The following is a 25576-nucleotide window of genomic DNA, read 5'->3' as shown; positions in this document are numbered from 1 at the left end:
TGTTACTGCAAAATTGTGCCTGCAAAAGAACAGTTTGTTGCAAAATGTGTGCCTGATGTTCCAGACAATAAGCGGGCGTCCGGCAGCGACAGGAAGCACCTGCCATGGAGACGGAGACAATGTTCTTTTTTAACTGTGTCACAAGTTGTCAACAGAACATTTGTGGTTTTGAAACTTATGCATGTGATGACGCATGAGGGGCGTTATAAATTTCCCTGATGATATAAAACAACTGATTGTGTATTGTTCGAGTGAGATCGATGCTGTCTGCATACAGTGTTCATCTCCCACACGTGTGTTCATTAAAATCCTCGTTTGACTCCACCCGGCTGGATCAGTGTTGTTATTTGGATTACCTCCTGTATCCCTCCTCAATATTTGAACCCTTAACAATCTTAATTGCTTAATTGCACTTTGGGGATAAATAAAGTCTCTCTGACTCTGACTCTGATTAGAAAGAAGGAACTTGACTTATTGATGAATGGAAAACCCACTGTAGGTGTTTAGTGGTTAGACGCCAATTGACTCTGGGCAGAGCAGACCCCAGCTGAGAAAGGGAGACTAGACACTGCTGGTGGAGTTGAGGGTGGCTTGAATGAAGCTTGAGTGCTGAGATTCGGAGATGGGGAGCAGGTGGATTGCACAAAGGAGTCTGCGAAGGAGAAAGACAAATGCAGATGAAATTTAAAGTACGAGGCATGAATGTTGATTGGCCTGGAGAAGGGCGGGAGAAGGTGATTAGACTAGACCGGTGATGACACCTTTTCTACTGTAACATTTACAACCACAAAGTTAGTTTCAGGTATGACATTAATACCATATAAAGTACTGTTGAAACACAATTATATACAGTAAATGCCTCCTGTAACTTGACTCTTATGGTTTTGGGAGGTGTTTGTTCATCTGTCTGTAAACCTGATAAACTACATTCTGCCAAGGTAACAGCATTGGCATCATCAGCTTGCAGTCAGGTGAGATGTACAGGTTCCTTGTTTTTGAGTCAGATACAACACAGACACACCTGAGCGAGGATGTCCAATCTCTTTTTCACACTTTCTTTCCATCATTTTAAGGTGAAACAACAGTGACAGGTGAGTGAGAACAAACTCAGCAGGTTTTATTCCTGGGTATTTGTTTTTCTCATTTCTGACAAAATTAAAATTGCAGGGTACAAATGTTTATGTAATTAAAAGTGCTAAATTCAGAATCTTGTTAGTGTCAGAGTAAGGTGTTCTCATTCTGAAGAGCACGTTAAAAGTAGGAATACTGCAACTGTGTCTTTTTACTTCAGGTACGTGCTGTTGATTTTCAACAAATACAATTCACTTTCCTCCCTTAACATGTTTGTCCTTTTTAACTGGACATATGAGTGGTTCAGAGGTCAGACAAGTTTTTATCCAGCTATCATCATTATGGAAAGTAAATGAAGAAACACTTTCAGTCATGCGATCTGTCAACCAGTGGCTGAAGCTACATCATTAAGCCTTTTTCATGTTTCATTAATTTCCTTTGTGTGTGGATGAGTCGATCAGCCTCAGAAAGCTTTATTAATCTTTTCAGTGGAACAGACTATGGCAGGAGCAATGAAACAGAGCTCTGGGATTCGAAGTCTGTAGCCTCACCATCACTGAGTGAATGCAGTGAGCTGTGGTTTCAGGCTTAGCAGAGGGACCAACAACAGCTTAGACAAAGACTGCATTCCATTTAAGCAATTTTCTATTATTGTTCGTGCATGTTAATAATTTACTGGAACATAGAGATGAGTCATTGTCATGGTATTAATTCTACCTGTACATTTCCTGTTGTGACAGCTGAAATTCTTCCAGAGTAAGAGTTGTGACATTAAGCTGGCGTAACAGCAACTGGTCAAAAGAACAGTCATATTGATAACAACACTAATAAACACATTTACTAAATGAACTACAGTGGAACCCCGACTTACGAAAGTAATCCGTTCCCGAGGTAAGTCGAAGCACCCATCACGCCTTTTGAGTGAGGTGATGCTGGCTGGAGACGAAGTTCTCAGTGGCGGAGGCTGAAGAAAGCATACGTATGCATGCATACAGCACCACCACGGGGAAAACTGGCATAACATTACGGTGTAAAGTTCTTGATTTTTTTCATTCAAAGATTAATCAGGCTTTAAACATAAGGAGGTAGTGCAACAGACACTGAAGTGCATGTTAAAGACGAAAGAAAACATTATTTTTATTAACAAACATTTTTAATCCACCAACAGCCCTGGCATCTAAAAACACTACAAGTGAAAAAGAATGGCAACAAAAAACAATGTACTATTCATTCAGACATTTTTACACAATTATTAACACTTCAACTTTCTTTGTAATGTCTGCTTGTATTTTAAGAAGTATCACATCTGGGTAAAAATATTACCACTAACTCAAAATTAGAGGAATAAGTGTACATATGTGTCAGTTGTATGCATGCATGCATACATATGCTGCATGTATATAACATTCTAAACATTCTAAACATTCTAAAACATTAAAACTAAAACTTTCATATTTTTAAAACTTGTATTGTATAATTTTTTTAATTTTCTATTTTATAATTTTTTTTTATTTTATATTTTTGTGCATTTTTATGTTTTTTAACTAATCACTACTGCTACTTTCATCGCTTTTTTCACCTTCTAAGGCACACTTTCACCTGGTTGACTTGCTGCTAGCCTCTTTGTGAAAAGTTTATCTAACAACGTCTGTCTCTGTCTACTTTTCAAAATGGATATCAAGTGGGAGAGGCAGATGTCACTAAAATGCTCTATAGCACGAGTGGTAAAGTTCTTTTCAGGGTGATTTTTTTCGACAAAATCGGCCACCTTCTGAAAATCGCGGAGAATGTCCTTGATATCGCCCGATGGTATGACGGCCTCCTCCTCCTCGCCGAATTGTTGCTGTACTGATGAGTGCTGCATCGCTTCCAACTCTTGCAGCTCTGTCGTTGACAACTCCTCTTGATGTTCAAGCACAAGGTCGTTTATATTCTCCTCCTTGACCTCAAGTCCCAGGGCGGTGCCAAGATTTATGATCTCCTCAACTTTGACTTCAGGTTGAGGTTCCCCCTCCTTCCCCTCAAAGCCTTCAAAATCTCAAGGGGCAACAGCATCAGGCCACAGCTTCCTCCTAGCAGAATTTAGCGTTCAACGACTCACCTCCCGCCATGCCAATGAAATCAACTTGAGTCATGCAATGATGTCGAAATTATTTTTCCAAAACTCCCTGAGGGTGAGCTGCGTACTCTCTGTTATGTCGGAACACCGTTCGAACATGTGTTTCGTGTACAGTTTCTTAAAATTAGAGATGACTTGCTGATCCATGGGCTGGGGGAGAGGGGTTGTGTAGGGAGGGAGGAAGAGAACCTTAATGAACGAGAACTCCTCCAGGATGTCGTCCTCGAGGCCAGAGGGGTGGGCGGGGGCGTTATCGATGCTCAGCAGGCACTTCATGGGGAGATCGTTCTCCTCAAGGAACTTCTTGACAGCAGGGCCAAAGACCAAGTTGACCCATTCGACAAAGAACTGTCGGGTCACCCAGGCCTTGGGGTTGGACCTCCACATAACCTCAAGCCTCTCCTTTAAAATTTTGTGTTTCTTGAAGGCACGCGGGTTTTCTGAGTGGTACACTAGGAGTGGCTTGACCTTACAGTCCCCACTGGCATTAGCACACAGGGCGAGGGTAAGACGGTCTGTCATGGGCTTGTGGCCTGGCATCTTTTGTTCCTCCGTGGTGATGTGCATACGCTGCGGCATTTTATTCCAGAAGAGGCCGGTCTCATCACAGTTAGTACCTGCTGGGGGGGTGTAGCCTTCTTGGTTTATGAGTTCCTCAAATTTTCTAACAAATTCTTCGGCAGCCTTGTGATCGGAACTTGCTGCCTCGCCGTGACGCACAACAGAGTGGATGCCAGTCCTCTTCTTGAACCGATCAAACCACCCATGCGACGCCCTAAACTCTGGGGAGGATGGGGGTGCCTCCTGCAAGGACGTCGATGCCGTTGGCTGCTCATTGGAAGGTGCCTTGCTTACTAAATCATTATAAATTGAGGACGCCTTCTCGCAAATGATCGTCTCGGTGAGTGTATCGCCAGCCTTTCCCTTGTCTTTAATCCAAACAAGGAGAAACCTTTCCATCTCATCGTGTATGTGGCTCCTCCTTTTGGACATGATGGTGGTGCCCGTTGAAGGTTTACCTGCTTTGATGACTTCTTTTTGTTTTAGAATTATTCCTATGGTCAAAGGATTTCGGCCATTCTCACGTGCAATAGCACTAAGTTTCACACCTCACTCATATTTATGAATAATTTCTCTCTTTGTTGTCATCGAGAGCACTTTACGCTTCTTCTTTTCACTCGAATCGCTTGCAGGCCTCATTGTGAATGAACAATAGGCAATTGGCTAATTGCTAACTGCAACATCAACACAATACGAAAGCCAAGGTGGTTGGCACATAATTCGGAAGGCATTCTAGGCATTCTGGGCATTCTGGGCTCGGCCAATCAGAGCCTGCTGATTTCGGAACACAGGCATTTTGCCGTAACACGGGCAGAAATATTGCCGTTCAGTACCTTCATAACTTGAATTTTCCGTTTAACGGGGTATTTGTAAGTCGGGGTTCCACTGTATATTTGCATTATAAATTATGTGATGGGAAATTATACTGAGCGAGTACATGATCAAGAATTTTGACTTTGTTAGGGAAACAGGGGGAGTTGTTTGAAACACTGACTTCAGTTACAAGTTGTTATTATTGTTACATTAAAACTATGTGGTGTGTATATCAAGAGTTAAACTAGATATTATTTTGACCATATGATCCATGAGCAGGCATTTCTATGCTATTACAAGGGCACTCTACTAATATACTGTACTAATGTGTCAGATCATGTTTTTCTACCAACTCTGTCTTGATCTAAACTACATTCCCTGTTAAGTGTTTGTGGCATTAAGATGCTGACAAAAGGTGTCCACAGGTACATACAGACACATCTGCCAAAGTGCTGAAAACTCCTTCGTTGTACTTCCTGTTAGAGCATGCATCCATTGGACTACATTTTACATTATGACACAACACAATACCAGCTATATTTCTTAACAGATCCGTTAGGATTTGTGGTACTACACTGTACTTTAAATATGCAAGGCATTAACAATTCATGATTGACATACTGAGTACGTAACAGTAAAGTTCAGGAAACACATACAGGTGATCACACCCACAAACTACACCCTTTTTGGCTTCTACCTCAAAGCACACTGTGTTCTGTTGATCTTATGTGCTGCACAATAATGTTTGATATTTAGTATTTACTGTCATATTCCCATATATCATTGTGATGTTGTTTATTCTATTACTCTTGTTCTCTTCTGCTTGTTTTCTTTTTTCTTTCTCAGCAGGTGATCCAGGTGATTGATATATGCATTTTTTATTTCTTTTTTTTTTTTCTGCTCATTCTGTTGGTTTTTGTTTTTTGCCCTTCTCCCCCGTCCCTCTTCTCAGCTGTTTCTCTTTCCCTCTTTCTTTCTCCCCTTCTTTCCCCCAGTCAAGTCTGTCCCGTATTCAGTAAATGAAAATAAAATAAACAATAAAAGGTGAATCAAATGGACCATTACGGCAAGGCTGGGATGGTCAATTTGGTAAACCAAAACCGTTGGGCATCTTTCTTTGCCTTTAGACAACAATTCTGATGGCAAAAGAGCCAAACGGGACAGGCAAAAAAAAAAAAAAAAAAAAAAAAAGGAAACACATCCTAGCTGTGTCTCTGCTATACTGCCTTGACTTGAAGTACTAATCGCATTTTGCCCTCCAGCTCTCTTCTAATAAATCATGTTCTGTAACTAATAATATTCATGTTATGAAAGTTAAATTATACTCAATGTTTTTTTTGAGAATTTAAATCTTGCAGATTAAAAATGTAAGTCAGTTGAACGATAAAAACCTTTTTGAGCAGTAATGCGCTCACAAGGTAATGTTCAAACATGCAAGACATGTGTCACCTGTACACCTTGAACAGTTATCTTTCAAGGTGCACACACAATAACTACAATTGTAGTTGTGAACCAAGAGATCAAGATCAGAACTAGTGATGGGAAGTTCGGCTCTTTTCAGAGAGACAACTCTTGTGGCACGACTCCCAAGGCAGAGCTGGCTCTTTTGGCTCCCAAATGGCTTCTAATTTATTATCTTCAACAGCATAATATTTTAGCCTTACTTGGCAAATATGAATGCTTCGTGTGTTGATAAACCATTTTGTATTTAGTGTTTTTATGAGCAGCCTTATAACTGCCTAATTTTGTGTATTTCTTCTGTTTCAAAAGCAGGCATTCTTACTTAATTTTAATATTTTAATCAAATGTTTAATTTTAATTTGACACAAAAACAAATGAACAAAACTCTGTAAACAAATCCGCAGAGCAGGAACAGAACCAAACTCAGTAACCAAACAGTATGTCTGGAGAGCAGTTTCATCTCTGAGTTATTATCTTTTCTGTTTTTGAGAAGACTCTTTCCGAAGGTGCAGCTGTAATGCATAGTCTCCCCTCCATCACCTTCACCAGGTGTGGAAAACTGTGACCTTGGCCTGCCACCAGCTCAGGGGGTCTTCTCCATGTTGGAAAGATAACATCTCATCTCTCAAGATAGCATTGCATCTCCAGTAGAGCATCAGCTCTTTGCAGCATCTCCTGTAGCTCTTTCGTTAAAGAGTCTCCACACAGCAGAAGTTTGTGGCTCCTCCTCCAATTGGCCCTCTAATGATGGAGCTGGGTGGCTGCTGGGGGTGCATTTTGCTGCTGAGGCAGTTATTCTCTGAAGTGCTTCATCAACAGCTCTGTTGTCACTTAATTAAGGCTTTTTAAACCTGCGATCCAGTAATGCAGTTTCTGAGAGGGTAGTGTTGAACTCCATATGCAGAAATGTTTGGTCCATGGCTGAATAAAGAGGTGCAACCAATTCCAACCAATCATGCTGTGTGTGATGTATGTGGGAGGACAGTGGCAACACAATAAACCTTGTTTAAAAAAATTGGGGAGCCGGCTCTCACTTGATGGAAGTTGGCTCTTAGAGTCGATGCTTTTGCACATGACACATCACTATTCAGAACTAATCTTATCTGTTCCACGGTCTAAATTTGGTAGGGACAGAGCCTTTCTGTGGCAAGTCCCAGACTCTGGAGTAGTCGGCCTCTAAATATTAGGTCTGCACAAATGCTGGAACATTTTCAGTCTTTACTGAAGACAAATACTTTTGACTGGCTTTTAGCACACGTCGATGCACTTTTTGCAGCATGAGATGTTTGAAATGTGCAATACAAATAAACTTGACATTGACCTTGACAATAGCTACCGTAACTACAGTTATTGTGTTCCAGTGAGTCCTGTAGACTGACAGAGTTACAGAGTTTGTCTCTCAGCTGGTTCTTTGGATGCTTTTAACCCCAGTAAGGACTCAAGACTCTCAGTGTTGGTAGTGAAATTTGTTTCTTTGATAATTGTGTGTTTTTACAGTCCATTCCACCCCCCTCCTCGGCAGCGGCGCCACGGACTACACCTCCGTCACAGTGTTGTTCTGTGTTCATCTGCAACCCAGACTACAAATCTCTCTGTAAGTCTTTCAGACCGATAGATGTCAGTGACTTTGTTCCTCAGCTCTTTCTTTAGTTGGTTGTGTGATGTGCTGCTGTTTGAGATCTGCTCCACTTTGTTACACAGCCTGAAAGTTACATGTCTGGAAGTAGTCAGGCCTGGGTGTGACAGTGAAAGTCAGCTTTCAAAAAGTTGCGGTTAAGCACAGTTAACTCATAATTTAATGGCTCTGCATGTGAGGACCCAGGAGAGCTCTATCCCTATCTCTGATGTCCAAACTTAGCCCAACATTACTCAGGTTGAGCCTTCACAATGAAACCAAAACAGACCAATCAAAACACAAAAAGTGAATATCCTGCACTAAACGCCAGCAACCGAGACAGTTTTCTTATTCTGTGTTATTCTATCCATTTTCTTCCGCTTATCCTGTGCCAGGTCACTGTGGCAGCAGCCTAAGCAGAGAAGCCCAGACCTCCCTCTCCCCGACCACCTCCTCCAGCTTGTCTGAAGGGAACACCAAGGTGTTTCCAGGCCAGCTGAGAGATATAATCTCTCCAGTGTGTCCTGGGTCTGCCCCGGGGCCTCCCCCCAGTGGGACTTTCCCAGAACACCTTACCCGTACAACGATTGTATTAGTAGGGTGGCTGCAGCTCAGGTGTCAGAGCAGGTCACTTACTAAACGGAAGGTTGGTAGTTTAATCCCATTCTGCTCCTGTCTGCATGCCAAATATCCTTGGGCAAGATACTAACCCCATGTTGCTCTCTGATGCATTCATCAGAATACGAATGCGTGTGAGTGTTAAATAGGATTGAATGGCCTCTAGCAATGGGCCAAAAACCCCATATTCCCGAAGCACCTCCCACACTCCGAAGGACAGTATTAAATGCCTTCTCCAAGTCCACAAAACACATGTAGACTAGTTCGGCAAACTCCCATGCACCCTCAAGTATCCAGTGTTCAGTGTTTCACGACCAGGACAAAAACAGCATTGTTCCTCTTTTACCCGAGGTTCGACTAACGGATGGACTCTCCTTTCCAGCATCCTGGCATAGACTTTTCCAGGGAGGGGTGTGATCCCCGTATAGTTGAAACACACCCTCTGGTCCCCCTTCTTAAAGATGGGAATCACCACCCCTGTCTGCCAATCCAGAGGTACTGCCCGTGATCTCTCCGCAACACTGCAGAGAAGTGTTAACCAAGACAGCCCTCAGGGCGGACCTCATCCACCCCAGAGCCTCTGCCACCAAGGAGTTATTTAACTGCCTCAGTCACCTCAACCCACAGCATGTCTTTATCTTGTTTTCCTTCTCTCACCCCAACCGGTCACAGCAGATGGCCGCCCCTCCCTGAGCCTGGCTCTGCCGGAGGTTTCTTCCTGTTAAAAGGGAGTTTTTCCTTCCCACTGTCGCCAAAGTGCTTGCTCATAGGGGGGTCATATGATTGTTGGGTTTTTCTCTGTATCTATTATTGTACGATCTACTGTACAGTATAAAGCACCTTGAGGCGACTGTTGTTGTGATTTGGTGCTATATAAATAAAATTGAATTGAATTGAATTGAACCCAGAGATAGGTGAGCTGTCCTCTAGCCGTCCACAGGGGATTAAGGAGGTCCTCGACGTATTCCTTCTATCAGGGCCTCAGTGCCTGCCCGCTGCGCGGCACACAATGCACCCAACCCCTACGGCGCCTCCTGCAGGTGGTGGGCCAGCAGGAGGATGGGCCTATGTCCCTTTTCTGGGCTGTGCCTGGCCGGGCCCCATGGACTAAGCCCTGGCCACCAAAAGCTCACCCTCGGGCAGCCTCCCCACTGTCCCTGATCCCTGGGACACACAAACCCCTCCAAAATGATAAGGTAGTGATTTGCGGAGTGGTGCTGTATGTAATGTGTAATTTTAAATGTAATAAATGTCATTTTTACCTTCCAGTGTAAAGCACCTTGAGGTGGCTGTTGTTGTGATTCAGAGCTATATGAATAAAACTGAATCGATTTTGCAAATCTTCTTTTGACTGATTTATGAAATATTCCAACAAAGTATAATAAAATATTACTGAAATGTTTTACTTCACAGGAAAGTTTACTGTTACAGATTTATTGAGACCATCTAGTGTATGTGAGTTCCATTTATACTCTTTGCATGGTAACTGTGAGGTGTTTGTGCCGCAGACTGAACCTGGACCAAGAGACTAAGAATCAGGCCAACAGCTTCTCAGCTGAAGGATGCAGAGAGGACACTTTCCATCAGGACAAACCAGGATCAGAGAACCCGTGACACTCATCTCTCTTTGAAACTATGGCCGCTGCAGATCCCTCAGCTGACTCTGAACTCGAGTATTTATGTTTAGCTCATCTGAACATATGTGGTCTTAGGAATAAGCATCCTGACGTTGAGAAAATATTAACAGATTCTAACATTCATGTGCTGGCGTTAACTGAAACTCATTTAGACAACAGTGTTAAAAACTCTGAACTACATATAGAGAAATTCAGGTTTTACAGGAAGGATAGAAACAGTAATGGAGGTGGTGTCTGTTTCTATATTCACGATCACATGACAGTTATTCAGCGGTATGACTTGGATCACAAAGATCTCGAGATGATCTGGGTTGAGATTTACCTTCCAGATACCAGACCAGTGTTAGTGGGATGTTGTTACAGACCATCAGGCAGCAAAATAGATTATTTAATTAAAATCTGCAGAAAAATAGAAATGGTGTCAAATGAAGACAAAGACATTTTCCTTCTGGGAGACTTTAACTTTGACTGGTCGAAAGAGTCTACAAAAAAGACAAGGATTGATTTTGTCTCCTCTGTGTGTGGACTGACCCAGATCGTAAAAAAGCCTGCCAGGGCGCACGTGACAAATTCACGATCCACATCAAAATATATTGATCACATCTACACAAATATTCCAGCGCTCTGCTCAGAACCAGACGGTCACCAAGTTAAATCAATCAGTAATCATAAGCTCATCACTGCCACTGTACGAAGAAGAGTCCCCAGAAGCAGAAACTCAGAAACAGATCCCCTCAGTGAACCCTTAAAGTCTCCTCCTGTTCTTTCTGAAGTGTCTCCATCAGAGTTTCTTATTAAAAAGAAGATCATGGAAAACAAACACTGTTCTCTTGAGTTTAGGAAAGTTGAGGATAAGGAAGTTGAGAGGTTGATGTCCGACGTTGATGCTTATGTTCTACAAGCTGCAGCTCCATCCATCTCTGCTCCCATATGTCACATCCTGAACTCGTGCATCCACCGCGGCAAGTTCCCATCAGAGAATCTTGAGAGCTGCGTATTCCGTCCTGATCCGATCCTGGAGAAAGTACTCCTCCAGCAGATGCAGGGATACTTTTATAACAATGAACTTTTCACTCATCATCAAACTCTTGGTGACATAACTGATCATTGGCTCACAGAACTGAAAAAAAAAAGAAAAGTTGGAGTTGTATTCATAGATTTCAGTTCGTCCTCTGATGTCATCAGTCCTAATCTGCTGCTTCCCAAACTGAAGTCTTACCATTTCTCAGATTCGGCCATTTCTATAATGCGAAGTTTTCTCTCTGATGGAAACAGCTGCTCATGTCGCTGGACAGACACTCACTGTGAGATGCCACGAGGAAGCTGCATGACTCACTTCCTGTTCTCTGTTTATACAAACGATCTGAAAGTTGCTTTAAAAAGTGCTCATGTTGTTGTGAGTAACAGTAAGCTGATGATGTATCACTCAGAAAAAAAGCACCAGGATTTACAGGAATTGTTGAGAGATGAATCAGAAATTGTGCGTGGCTGGCTCAGAGAAAACAGCATGGTTTTAAAGACGTTCACATCAACAGTAATCAGAACCACGACGCAGGTGAAGAAAATACAAACACTCCTCAGAGCCACACTCAGTGTAAATGTGCAAGAGTTTAACTGGATCGGAATATTAGGAGTTTTACTGCACGATGCTCCTCATCTGGTTTGGACATCTTAATGAAATCTTTCTGAAAGAAAAGCTTTGGTTTGAAAAGGAAGTGCTGTACAGTTTGCTCCTCCCCCTTTTCAATGTAAATATTTATTCTCTCATTTGAGTCTCTTCAGAAGTGGAGAATTTTGTACTCTACCAGTCTGCACCCTGGAAGTCTGTCTGGTGAGATATTTAATTATAGAGGTGATTTATTAGATTATTAAGAATGAGAAAATATTGAAAGGTTGTTGACTTTCGAAGCCAGTGTGTTTTAACTACTCTCTTCATATTTTAATGGTCATTTTATCACTTAATGTGCTTTTCTGTGGTTACATAATTTTATCACTTTCTTTATTTGTGCGCTTCGAAGAAGCAGTGACCAGCAGAGTGTGTGTGTGTGTGTGTGTGTGTGTGTGTGTGTGTGTGTGTGTGTGTGTGCACAGAGAATGAAATAAAATAGGAAAATGGACATTTTGGGATGGATGTGATTTTTACTGCAGTAGTCTGTTAGGGTCAGGGGTCACTGCCTCTGTTGAATCATGTTCCTTGTTTTTGTAAAAAAAAATATATGTGCTCATAAAAAATAAAAAAAAAACAACTCCTCAAAACTTCTTCTTTTTATTGTTGTGGGTCTTCACCTTACAATTTAAACCGTCTAGGCATTATATCAATAAAATTAAATTCTTCTTCTCCCAGCCGTTCACTCCAGAGCAGGATGCTCTTCTGCAAGTGCTCAGAGCATCCTGCTCACTGAAAATCTGAACACCAGACTGTGTTGAAGAATGAAGATTTGTACAAACTTTGTTTTTGCCTCATGTGCTGTATTTACATGATGTTAGCATGTTTCAATAAACCACTGCACCTATTTCCCGCTCAACACTTTTGCATAGTACTGTATATCCATTAGTCAGGTTCATGGTCCCTGGGTATAACATGGAAGTACTCAGTAGAGAAGTGAAAACTGGAGATCAGCCTTCTGTTACTACAGTAACATCACAGCAGCCCCGTTATTGGTCACATGATGTCATTAAAATGCTCCAAAGGCCAATAGCACAGACAGGGTCCAGAGGTCCAGTTCAGCTGAAGCTAGCAGACAGATAGTAGCTACAGCTGCCTGTGTCACCATCCACGTGTCAGTCACAGAGGCCACGCCCCTAATAATGAAAAACAGTCAGAGGTTTTACAGAGAGGTGGAGGAGGCGGTGTTTTTGATTAGAGGGCAGGTTGTAAATAAATTTAAACCTGTTCATTTATTAGTGACTTTATGTTGTTTTCATGTTTAGAGTGAAATCAAACTTTGGCTGTCACAGCTTTATTTTACAGAAGTAAACAAACCCATTCATTCTTTCACATCCGAAGCGTGTCAGGTGTTTTTAAATGTATGTGCTTTAAATGATCGTGGAATCACTGAAGCCAGTGGAGATGATCTAACTAAAACATGGAAAAGAAACCGAAACCAGAGACTGAAAATCCAGAAATATCAGAGTGAGGGTTCTACGTGTGACGTGAATCCAGTGTGAACACATGTGTCTGAGCTACACCACCTCCACCATTCACAGCAGCTTCGTGAGCCAACACGAAGGTGGAGGAGGGGCTACTATAATTAACTGCGGGAGTAAGAACAACTGAGCACAGCTATTGATGAGGCAGCTAACTCCCAACCCCTGACCCTTCCTGACGGTGCCGTTCTGCTGCCGCTCGTGAGCACTGTGTGTAGGAGCATACCACAGCTGGAGCTGTGTGTCAGGCCCAGATGTTTCCAGTTAATGTCTTTAAATCTCAAACAGACGGGGAAAGAAGGAGGCGCAATCATAATTGGACATTTCAGACTCATTCAAAGGACAAATGTCCTGGAGAATCATTGGAGGTGGGGGTCAGGGTGTTGGCTGGAAGGTGGAAGATGATTAAAGTTGACCTTGAGCCTGAGGGAGAGAAAACTAAGATGGATGGATGAGAACTAATGACAGAGGACCAGACAAAAGGAAATCAATAACCAGCAGATCAATAGCAGCTTAATTTTTTAAAAGCCCTGAAGGTCTGAGGTCATCTGGGTGTCACAGTTTGTACACTGTCCACTTCTTACTGGCCAGAGTTGCAGTGAATGGTATGGGTCGACCCCACAGACGGAGGCGGCTGATTCCTCCGTCCGGAGCGATGATAAGTCGGACGTGGGTGACAGGATGGCTCAGTTTCAGCTCCATCTTGCCGTAGTGATGAATGTGATGAGGGCGGAGCTGCAGAGAGGTAGGAGGCGGTGAGGAAGAGGATGAGAGGGTGAAAATGATTTAACAGGTGACAAAGGTTACCTTCTGAGGAGGGAGAAGGACCCTCCATTTCCCAGAATTCCACCTACTGCCGATACACTGAGCCTTCTCCTCAGGGGTCAAAGTGCATGCCTCGATCCTGCATGAGTCTGGGAAGTTTCCTGGAGAGGAAAGTGTCAGGCTGAAGAGCTAAGTTTGTTTTTAAAGGAAAGAAAAGCAGCACTGACGTGTCTCCACCTTTGAAGTGGTTGGTGTCGACCTCAACGCTGCTGATCAGTCCGGGATGACCGAGACGAAACACCGCCCACTCCCAGCCGGGAACCTGCAGGATCCCACGCTGGTCTGCCTGCAAGATTTGCAGCAGGGAAGCATTTAACCCACATCTATAATGTAATAATATTTATGTTCACGGTTGGAGAAACAAGAAGTTAATAATATTATATCATTATAGTACAATGAATTGTGACACTGAGGACAGCTTGAAAAGAAAGTGGAAACCTTTCTAATGAAATGAAACATTTTAGAGAGAGAGAGGACTCTCTGACAAGCAAGGAAACTGTTGGTAGTAAATGAAGTCAATCAGAAATTGATGTTTTTCACTGTGTAGACACTGCTGGAGGACATTTTGTCTTTTTTGCTATGTGAAGAGTTTTTATAAAGGTGTCAGGAGAGTGCACCACTTTTACTTCTGTGGGATTTAACCTTTATAAATGTGTAAAGGTTAGAAACTTTAAAGACTTTTCCTTATTTCCTCTCATGTTCCTCCAGTTCAGTGGTTTCACACAGTTTTTTCTGCTCTTGGATCTTTATGATGTCGGAGAAACGTGCTGTCAAAAATCCTTTGGGCCAGCCAATCAGAATAAAGCTGGCTGTGAATCATGTACAGCTGCTTTAACGTATAGAGCCGGAGATGTGACATTAGTGTTGTCAGCGTGCACACCTGCAGTTTTTTGGGTCGGTCCAGTCTGCGGGCCGTTTCCCATCCATCGGCCATGTTGGCAGCTCGACCAAGTCCTGCAAACACAGCACACCAGTTTGACCAGAGCTCCCAGCTCACTCACAACAGAGACATTCAACCCAATATTATCAATATATATATTATATTGAAATACAGATTATTGTACTATCTGATGTTAACCAATCATATTGCGTGGATGCCCAAAGTGGGCGTCACTGTAGCCGAGGCAGACTCCTCCATTGGTCAGAGCCACTAGGTCAACATCCTGATTAGTGGAGACAGATGACCAGTCCCTCAGCCCAACACCGTACACCCGCAGTCTGGCTATGCCTCCATCTGAAACACAGTATATTGTAGATGCATATAAAGTTGCACAGAGCATGTGTGTGTGTGTGTGTGTGTGTGTGTGTGTGTGTGTGTGTGTGTGTGTGTACCTGGGTACATGTTGAGGCGCAGGTGTGTCACTCTCCTGCTGAAGCTGACTTTGAAGTAGTTATGGCAGCAGTCCGAGTATCCAGGCTGCAGCTGCGACACACTAACCAGCTCTGGCCACACCTCTGATCCCAGCTGTCAATCAAACACAGTAAATGACATCATTCAGTGAACATCCAGGTCAGACATGCCCACATGGCACAGGTGTTCACCTAATCAGCAGCCACACCAGGGGCGATTTTAGCCCATTTTTGAATCAATGAATCAAAGCACCCCCAAAGATTATTTACTGTTTGTGTGACACACTACTAAAAATATAAAAAGCATTCAGTACTTGTTTGAGACATAACATTTTAACAACAAAAGTATAGATAACACCCCCCAAATGGTTTGTTCCAGCTCTCCCCTCTAGCGCCCTGATGGTGGCTGAGACACAGCGGAGCGGAGGTGTAAGTGCCTGGCTTAAAACAGGACATATTAGCTGCATTTAACCTTCAGTTACTCTTTATATAGTTAGGTAGGAGTCAGACCATGTTTCTTTTTAGCTGAAAAACATTACACCAGGTAGCCTGCAGTGTTGGAAATGTGTTTTCCAACGATGTTTGCGACCCTACAATCCGTCCTGCTCTGTAGTAAAATCAGCGGCATTTGACTGTCCTGTTGCTCCCATTGAAATTTATATAGCCTATTTAAAATCTAAAACTTAAAATTATCTGTAGTCTACTGTTGTTGCCACTGTCCTGTTTGAAATGGAGAAGTTGGTTATTTTGTCATATGTGCATGTGCCAAGATTAAACCCAGGAGCAACATTCAGGTAAAAGTGTAAGATCAAAAGATCCGTCAATCAAGAATAATTTTGGATCAGTGTTTCAATATTTATATCTTTTATTAGATGTTCATGTGGTTTGGTTATTTGCCTTTTGGTTGAAAGTACACTGAGAGAGGACTTTTTTTTTATTAGTGGTCTTAATAGTATTTGTTTTTTAATATTAATGTAATTTTTTACATCTAATTAATACAATCTATTTGTGTATGATTGTCAGTCCAAAGAGGGAGAGAAGAAAGAGGGGAACGTGAGAAGAAAGTACAAGGTCAGGAAGAACCAGATAAGAAAACAGACAGGGAACAGTGACAGGCAAAACAGAAACTGTTAAACTGCTTGAGAGAGTTAATGACAAAAAGTGATAGACAGATTTGCCAACCTCAAGGTGAGGCGACATAGGTTAAAATAAAACAAAAAATCTGCAGAGCCTACAGTAAAGATCTTTTCATACATTGAATACATTGTACCATAGGCAAAGTTGCCTCCATTTTTATAATTTTATTTATCAATATTTTGTACATTTGTACATTTCAAGGACTCTATTTTTGGAGTGTATTTTTATGTATCTGTATTATATTATACATACACATTAAAAGTGAATCTCTGTCCAAAAAATGCACTCTGTTTACATCTTACTCACTATGATCATCATTCATCATTTTCCCCCAGTAATTAAGGTTAGGATATGTTTTTTTTTTATTCCAATCCATTCTTCGTTTGCAGCATTTAAATAACCTTTATCTGATTTGATGATTTTGTTACTGACTTTTAAAATAGTGTTTTGCTTTTCTTTCTCAAAAATGGGGATTCAATTGTGTTAAAATGTACAAAACAGTGATGTCATGTTTTGTGACGAGGACCCAGGCACAGGGAGACTTGATGAATTTAAGAATCTTATGATTTAATAAAGAAATTTGCAGACTTACTCAGAGATGGTAAAATTATGATGACTGATAACGGAGACGAAGACAACAGACGATGAGGACAGGGAGGAACAGGGGTTTAAATGCACCAAGGAGACAGTCATAGAGAACTTGGGACAACTGGAGACATTTAAGGATGCAGGGACTGACAGACACGGGGAAGACGTCTCATCGTGACGAGTAAAGTCTATCTTGCCTGGCTGGGCAGCTCTCTAGGTGCTCAGCACCCCCAAAGCTCTGATCCTAGAATCGCCCCTGAGCCATACATATAGTCATGTGAAAAAGACATTCTACTCAGGTCTTTATGGTATCCTGACGATGAATTAATGACTGATTGACGATTAGGAGCTCTCCGCTTTTCACATGGCTGCAGATAAACCGACCATAGCTGTCAATTCAGCACATCACTCTTGTTTTAAATATTTGTTTAGCTGGGGCTGACTACAGTGTCGGTGATCACATGAAGCGCCTTGAGGCGACTTTTGTTGTGATTTGGCGCTATATAAATAAAATTGAATTGAATTGAATTGAATCACATGAAGGTCACTGTTACCTTGGCAACAGCTGCCATCTGACTATCGGAGGCAGCCATGCCAGTTCGGTCTCCTTCCAGGGTGAAAGGAGACTCCTGGTCTGGGAGAACAACAGGAAGTGTTTCATTGAAGCTATTTAGATATGGAAAAGTTTAAAGTACGTTATTGGGCAATGCGATGATGATGACGATGATGACATACCCAGACAGCCGGCCTGGATGGAGATGTAGGGTGAGTGGTTTCCTGTGAAGAAGGACGTGTCGACATCAAAGCCATGGATCAAACCTGGGACTCCCAGCTGGATAATGCACCAGTCGTGACCTTCAACCAAGCAACAAGCAAACACAATGATGATTGGTTCACTTCTCAGTAAAAAAGGAAAAAAGGAAAAGAATGGATGGATGAAACACAGACACAAATAACAGGGGGAAATGATTGAGGAAGATGAGACGGGAAATACAGAGGGAACAGTTAAACTCTAACACAATCACAGATCAAACTAAGAAAACTAAAATAAACAAAATGTTAAAAGTAAAAAAAACAAAAACAAAACCCAAGTGTAAGAAATGTTGGAGCTTAGGCTCAGAAAACCCAGAAGAGAGTAAAAGAAAGCACCGCGTCAGAAAACGGGTCCGCTTGTGAAAATTCAGGGTACTAACCAGGTGTTCTCTTCCTCCTCGTCTCCCATCCGTCCATCCACTTTCCAAACTCGGTGAAGGCAGATGTGATGAACTGTGGCGGCTCTCTCTGTACACTCAAAAAATGAATGAGGTGGATTGTTCTGTACTGACCCACACATACAGTTCTTACACACACACTGGACTTTCTGGACTTTGGTTTTGCACAACACTGGTCACTATATTCTTCATTTCCGGTTAATACTTGTACAGCTGCTGTTATTGTGTATATATTTATTTATATTTAGATTTCTTCATACATTCTTATATAGTTCTATATTGTGTATTGTGTATTTTGTTGTACAGTTATTTTATTTTCAACTTTAATTTATATATTTATCTTTATCTTATTCTTCCCAGTTAAATTTACCCTTCATTCTAATTTGTGTTGTACAGTTATTTCATTTTTAACCTTAATTTATATTCTATTCCTTCCTAGTTAAATTTACCCTTTTTAATTTTTCATATTTATTTCCTATCTTATTCATAGCCTTTTCCTTTTTTGTTTTCTTTAGGTCACGAGCAGTTGTCCAAGCATTTCACTACATATCGTACTGTGTATGACTGTGTACGTGACAAATAAAATTTGAATTTGAATTTGAATTTGTTCAGTGTATATTAATTATTTATTTTCATTTTACTTAAAATATATGTTTTTGTTAAGTTAAAATATGTTTTTTTAATCAAGTCTACGTAATTTTGTCTATTATTGTCTGTACAGAATACTAACGTGTTACTTGATGGCATAACATTTAAGTTAATTAGGATCAATATACTTCGTATATTCACAAGGTGGCAGTAATGCAAAAACAGTTGTAATAAAACCGCGAAGAACAACAAGGTTTCACGGCAAGACTTCAAATTTAACTTAAAAACATTGTTTTTGGCGGCAAGCTGCTGTTTCTTTTTTGAGATGTAAGACCACGTTTTTCTTTGACTATGTTGTGTAGTATCTACATGTTGAGCGTGGTTATATTTTGCGTTTGTCTTACAAGAGATGTTATATAGTTTGCGTTCCCCAGTTTTACTGGGTCCTGGATAAGTTAGATATGTCTGCTTTCATCCTGCCAAGCCTTGTTATTGTAACACGGAACCGTGAGACCACTGGGCAGGTGGTGTGTATAGGTTTACATGGTAACAGATGAAGTATCCCCCTCACAGAGCAAACCTGGGCTTAAGATGAAATATAATATTACAAGGGATGAAATTTAGTGTGCCTGTTTATCTCAGGCTATTGCAAACAACTATATTAACTGCTTACATGTTAACATGTTATTTTGTGTGTATTTTAGCTGATGATGGTTGTATAGTGTATAATATAAAGACAGCATAAACAGTGTACTGTCAGTGTAGAGATTAAATCAGGCAGGACAACTCAGGAAACATTTGCTCACATCAGGTTGAATCCACATGTATACATCCACAAAGAGCAGCAGGCCAGCTGATCACAGCCCGTACACTAAGAAAATCTGGTGAAGCTTTCAATAGAAATTATTGAGAGATATGATGATTTTCCCCACACTGAGATCCCCCCACCGCTCCTCCCCTGGCCACTTCCACGCCACCTCCACTTTAACCCCTGACTGTACAAATTTTCCTGTTTAGAGGTAGAGGTAAAGTCACCCTCTACAATGAAGGAAACAGAAAATAGAAATATATTTTTCTTTTCCTTCTGATTCATGATTTAATTCAATTAGGATTAAAGGTTAGAGTAAAGTCTGTTTTTCCATCTACTGATATTATTTTATTATTATATTAATATAGCACAGTTCAGTTAGCTTTGCACAAAAATAGAAACGTCCTTCAAAGAGCTGCTTTTACTTTCTTACTTTGAGTGTATTTCAGAGCCAGTACTTTTTAATTTTACTTGGGTAAAGAGGCTGAATCAGTACTTTTACTGCAGTATTTTTAACAATAGTATCTGTACTTCTACTTTAGTACAGAATGTGTGTACTTTTGCCACCTCTGAATGCCTTTAAAAGCTTTAAAAAATATTTAAAGATAACTCTGTTAATGTCTTATAATTATCCAGCTCATTTTGAGTCACCTGCATAAAGAACTTTATCATTAGAAAGAATCGTGCCATACACCTGCTGCTATGTCCAGTTCATCACTGTGTGAATATGCTGTCCTCCATCCTAATGTGGATTCTTCCACTGCTAAAAATAGTGCCTTAGAAACTGTTTTCTAAACATTTTAGACTGGAAAGAACAGGCATAAGCTGTTAAACAAATATTCAACTCTTTTAAATAAAGCTGGGTGTGAGGTGTTTTTAATGATGTGAAATATGAATCACTGGGCTCAGAGCTTCAGGCAGGGGAAGAAACAGTGGACTGCTCCTTTAACGTGAATGTCACTGATGCTGATGAGTGGAGTTATTTTACCTTCAGCAGGTTTTTCGCTGGGGCAAACCATTCGTCTGTGGCAAAAATTACCTGAAAGAAAAAAATTGTTTTGCTAACACAAACAGCTTCAATGTGATAACACAGAGAACTGAACAGAGTTAAAGCGGTGATTAAACATTACGCTAACAGAAACTGAGTGAACAGCTAGCTGGCCTCTTTCCTGAGCAGCAGGAGAGAAAATATTTAGACGGTTAACTGAGTTAAAGTCAATGTACGTAAAAATTATTTTAAAAAATGCATTAGACCTGTTTGTGATCATTTTATGTATTTTTGTGTTTTAAGCCCATTAAAACTCTTTTTGTGTCTTCTTCTATGTCTGTTGTCATATTATACTGAACAAATGTTAGGAGCCCTGATTTTATTCACAATTTTTTAATTTACTATAAATTACATACTATAATGAAAGATTACAAACTGCAATATAATTCATGTGTTTTCATTGTGTCTTTCGTATATTATATTACTGACTTTACATTGTTTTCATATCAGGCTGTGGTTTCAAACAGTTGTAATGAGTGGAGTGAGTGAACCTGCCCACAGCAGCAGCGTGAACATACTCGTGGTGACTCACCTTCCCTCCGACCGTCTCACAGCCCAGATCGTTGAACTGCAGGAAGTCGGGCTCTGCACACGCCTTTCTTGCCATCCTCCTCTCCGCCATACTGACCTTTCCTTGACTTTCCACTAAGACAAGAACACAAAACTTGATGCAGCCGCTGTCTGCCAACCTACTTGCGCAGCCGCTGCCCTGCAGCACAAAGTTCAGCGTTTGCTCGGCCAGACAGCAGCTGTTTGCTCACACTGTCACTCATTTACCTGCATATCTACAGCTTTGTTAACTCACCTGAAACAGACACAGTTTGACCAGTGCAGTCAGTTTGGCCGACACAAACACACAACTACAGGTGAACAGAAACCTATAAAGACAAATTCCTACCTACAAAATCATGAGCAAAACACACTGCAGCAGTTCTCCAATCACACTGGAGCTGATAAAGTAAAGAGAGCTGACCCAGGAGTTTGTGGAAGTGCCTCCAGATCGGTGCTGGGGAAACCAAAGGACTGGTGGTGAACTTCCACAACGGTGATCAATCTCAAACAGTGTTGGTCAAGTTACTTGAAAAAAGTAATCAGTAACTAATTACTGATTACTTCCCCAAAAAAGTAATCCCGTTACTTTACTGATTACTTATTTTCAAAAGTAATTAATTACTTAGTTACTTAGTTACTTTTTAAAAACACGATTTACAACCTGAAGAGGTGATAAAGCGATAGATCTTTCAGCCCAATTCTACTTTTTCTACATAATCTATCATACAAAATGTAATCAAATGGAAAAGTCTATTTTTTTAACTTGTTTTATTAGTTTTAATCTTTTAACTTTATGCATCAAGCAAAAATTTAATTATATGCAACATTCTCTGACTTGAATAAATTAGTTTAACATTTAAACCTATTTTCTACACATTCCAGCACATAAAATAAAATATTTTTTGTGTTTACACTCACTCTTTCAAATAGATGCAAGTAAAACACAGCAGAAAATAAATAAAGTCAAAGACTCAGCGGTCCTGTTGCTCTATTTTCACCTGTAAAGCAGGAGTGGGGTAGGCGCGGTCAGTTGAAGAATCCGCGACTTTCTCTGTGAGTTTCCCATTACGTCGTTGCGCACTCGGTGCTTGCTTGGAAGTTTAGGGGTTTTTTTCGCTGTAAAAAGAAGTTTTCTTCCCACGCACAATGGACGCTAATGTTTTTGTCACTTTTTATGGAATCAAACTCAAAGTAAGGTCAGTACTTCCACGCTTTAAACGCTGCACGCTGCACTCTCTCCCACAATCGATATGTGATTCATTGTTGATCTGCACACAGCACGACTCCAGATACTATAGCTCCTCTGAAAAAGAGACCCTCAAATCAGAAGTACTTGATAACCTATATCTGTAATCTGTTGAAAAAATAGATTGTGTACTGTAGTGGTACAATACACAGTGAAGACAACATTCCTCCAAGACCATAGTGCTTCATATAACAGACATATAACAGGGCTAAACAGAAACCTAGGGTTGTTCCTCTTCAGCACTGTTCCTCTTCAGAACTTCAGGTTCTGTCAAGTCAGGTTCTGTCAAGTCATATTTTGTCCACCCAACCACAAAGACTGTAAAAACTGTTCGTCAAGGTGGCAAAGGGCTTAAATCTATTTTTGCTGACACTGTTTTTTCAGAGACTGTTCCTCTGCCTCTCTGTGCCCCCTGTTCTCAGGGTGACTGCGGTCCAGACATCCCCTGCACCTGTATCAGTTTCTCGAGTGAGGGGGCCCAGGGCCCGGTTGGTTCCTGCTCCGGTTTCCAGGCCAGCTGAGGCTCTGCTAGTCTCTACACCTGTACCAGCTGGGGACAGCAGCTGCGCAGCCATTGCCAGTGCCTGTTCCGGCTCCCAGGGTGAGGGTGGCCATTAACCAGTTACCTCCTGCACCCATAACCACCCCTCGGGTGGCAGTGACTGGTGCCCAGTTTGCCCCGGCACCCATACAGGTCCCCAGGGTGAGGCCAACCAGGAAACAGCCCACCTCTGCACCAGTACCTGCTCCTCGGGTGGGAGCAGCTGGTGTCCAGCAGGTGCCTGCACCCATTCCGGCCGTTTCCTTTGTTTTCTTAGGAGAACAAGTAAAGCCGCCTGCTAATCCACCACTTCATCCACCATTACACCCTCTACTTCTGTCACTAGTTCAGTCGCTAGGTCAGTTATTAGCCCAGTCATCTGCTCAGACACCTGCTCAGCTGTCTGGTCAGCCAGAAGTCTGCACCTGCTGGTCCTGCATCTGTTCCAGCTGGGGCCTCTGGAGAGCCGCGCCAGCCATCTGTGCCCGCTGGCGGCTCTGAAGAGTTCATCCAGCTGTCCAATGTTTTGACGCCATCTGCTGGCGACTCTCTGCAGTGTCTACCCAGCTGACTCTGGGGAGTCTGCCCAGCTGTCGTTTGCCTCTGCTGAGGACTCTGGAGAGTCTGTCCAGCCATCAGCTCCACCAACTACTCAACCATCAGATCCACCATCTGCAACAGCCATGATGCCAGCCATCCAACCGCCTATGGCTGCTACGCCGCCATCTGGTCTTGTGCCTTCTGGTCCTGCTCATCCACGGCCTGCACGGCCTGCTCGTCCACGTCCAGCACTACACTGTTGACGGCCACTTTCCAGGCCATTGGCTGAGCATCTTTGCTGTCATTCGCAGCCTCCTTAACTATGTTGCCACCCCCGTTTCCCAAGCGGTGGGCATCTGGACTTCACCTGCCGCTGCTTTACTCACGGCCAGCACCCTGGACTGTCTCATCACTGCCGCTGCCTCCGCAGTCGGCCTTCAGAACTGCTTCGTTGCCACCAATGGCTCCTGAACTGTGTCTGCTTTCCGCGCAGTTGGCACCCTTTATTGTATAGGCCTGGATTCCTGTAATGTCGACAGACAGTGGCACTTGTAGGTTGCTTTGCTTTCACTCTTCTGTCCAGTTCATCCCAAACCAGCTTGATGGGGTTTAAGTCTGGAGACTGTGCTGGCCACTCCATGTTTTCAAGGTTACCATCTTGCTCTTTTTTTCCTGGGGTATCCTGGCATAGCTTGGACTTATGTTTTGGGTCATAATCTTGAAACCCTGACCAACTAGATGCATACAAGAGGGTATTGCATGGCACTACAGAATGCTGGAGTAGCTATTTTGGTTCAGGCCCTGGAGACAGCAAAACAGCCCCAGACCATCACACATCCTTCTCTATGTTTGACTGTTGATCCAACAAACCTACTCGATGGCGTGCAAAGATCCTGCATGAACCAAAGATTTCAAATTTGGATTCATCAGTCCATGATACCTTCTTCCAGTCTCCAGTAGTCCAGTGGTGGTGTTTCACGGCCCAGGCAGGCCTCTTTGTCTTATTCTGATGTTTTAGCAATGGCTTTCCTGTCAAACCTGCAGCTCGAAGTCTTCTCTTAACAGTTGAAACTGAGAGTTGCTTACTATGACCACTATTAAACTGTGCTTGAAGCTGTTGTCCTGCGAGCCGCCTATCACGCAAGCTGTTAACTTTCAGTAACTTGTCCTGTGATTCAGTTGTGGTTTTGGGTATGCCAGACCTCTTCCTGTCAGAGTTTGCCCCAGTTTCTGAGTGCCTTTTGATGGTGAAGGAAACTGTACTCACTGACACCTGGACTTTCTTTGCAATTTCTCTGTAGGAGAGACCTACACCTATTTTATAGAGCTATTTTTAAGTGCTATGATGGCCTGTCTGTCTTCCATTGTTAATTGCTTTTTCCTCCCCATTTTTGTAGCAACACACTGCAGTACAATACTGTTCAACTGATGCTCACAAGGGTATGGCACCACAGTGTGTTCCAGCACTGCTTTTATGCAGACAGAGGGGGTGGTATGTAATCCAGAAAAGTTGGAACACCTGTAGGATTTAGTAGCTCCAGCTTTCAAGTCTTGATCAACTTCCATTGCTGCAGAGCAGCTTTAAATTGTTAACCCATGTTGTGTTCTCTGAAAAAGGCCTTTTTGTTTAGTTCTGAAATGTAAATAATTTTTCACTTTTGGGTAACCTTTTTCTACCCTCTGGCAGTTCACCACTTACCTTTGTACCATTTGAACTATTCATTGGACGTGAACAACTTGACTTGCAATAAATAACTGGAAAAATTGGGGTATTCTAAAACTTTTGATTGATAGTGTATGTAATTTAAAAAAAAACCTCTCATCGCTGCTGGTGGTCTATCCTTCAAGCTGAAGGAATATAATATATATAAGAGCTTGCTCTACTTCTTAGGCACCTTTTTGATTGCCCCTTCCTGCAGCTCCGATCATTGGCTAACTTCCTTCCATGCTACTTTGACCTTGGCCTCTAGTCTCCTTCGCCATGGAAGGTACTGCTCCTTGTGGCTGTTTATCTTGTAGTCAAGCATCTCACTGATCACTGCTGATCGGTGATCAGTGAAAAACATTAATACATGACATCTCACAAGTCAGGTTATACGG

At 42.0% G+C, this 25576-nt stretch overlaps 1 protein-coding gene and 1 long non-coding RNA gene across 2 annotated transcripts; one reads left to right on the top strand and one right to left on the bottom strand.

Annotated features, from left to right (window-relative positions):
• The first annotated feature begins 1033 nt into the window (after positions 1-1033).
• LOC147313249 (uncharacterized) lies at positions 1034-12233 on the top strand. Its single transcript, XR_015125177.1, has 3 exons — positions 1034-1091; positions 7523-7619; positions 9767-12233. It is a non-coding gene; the product is annotated as an uncharacterized LOC147313249 (long non-coding RNA).
• allc (allantoicase) lies at positions 12143-21313 on the bottom strand. The gene is made up of 11 exons (XM_086265277.1): positions 21130-21313; positions 20538-20588; positions 18136-18223; positions 17678-17797; positions 17497-17576; positions 15200-15332; positions 14946-15101; positions 14748-14821; positions 14045-14153; positions 13850-13968; positions 12143-13777 (listed from the first exon to the last, which is right to left on the bottom strand). Exons 1-11 carry the CDS (start codon positions 21217-21219, stop codon positions 13598-13600), a joined length of 1200 nt encoding a protein of 399 aa, XP_086121403.1. The 5' UTR covers positions 21220-21313; the 3' UTR covers positions 12143-13597.
• Positions 21314-25576: the final 4263 nt, after the last annotated feature.

Source organism: Aulonocara sp. 'chitande type north' Nkhata Bay, linkage group LG15, assembly GCF_057382095.1.
Source record: "Aulonocara sp. 'chitande type north' Nkhata Bay isolate Kocher_YH1m ecotype deep benthic linkage group LG15, A_spYH_male_GT1.1, whole genome shotgun sequence".
NCBI classification, from domain to species: Eukaryota; Metazoa; Chordata; class Actinopteri; order Cichliformes; family Cichlidae; genus Aulonocara; species Aulonocara sp. 'chitande type north' Nkhata Bay.
This window is presented reverse-complemented; position numbering and strand designations above follow the sequence as displayed.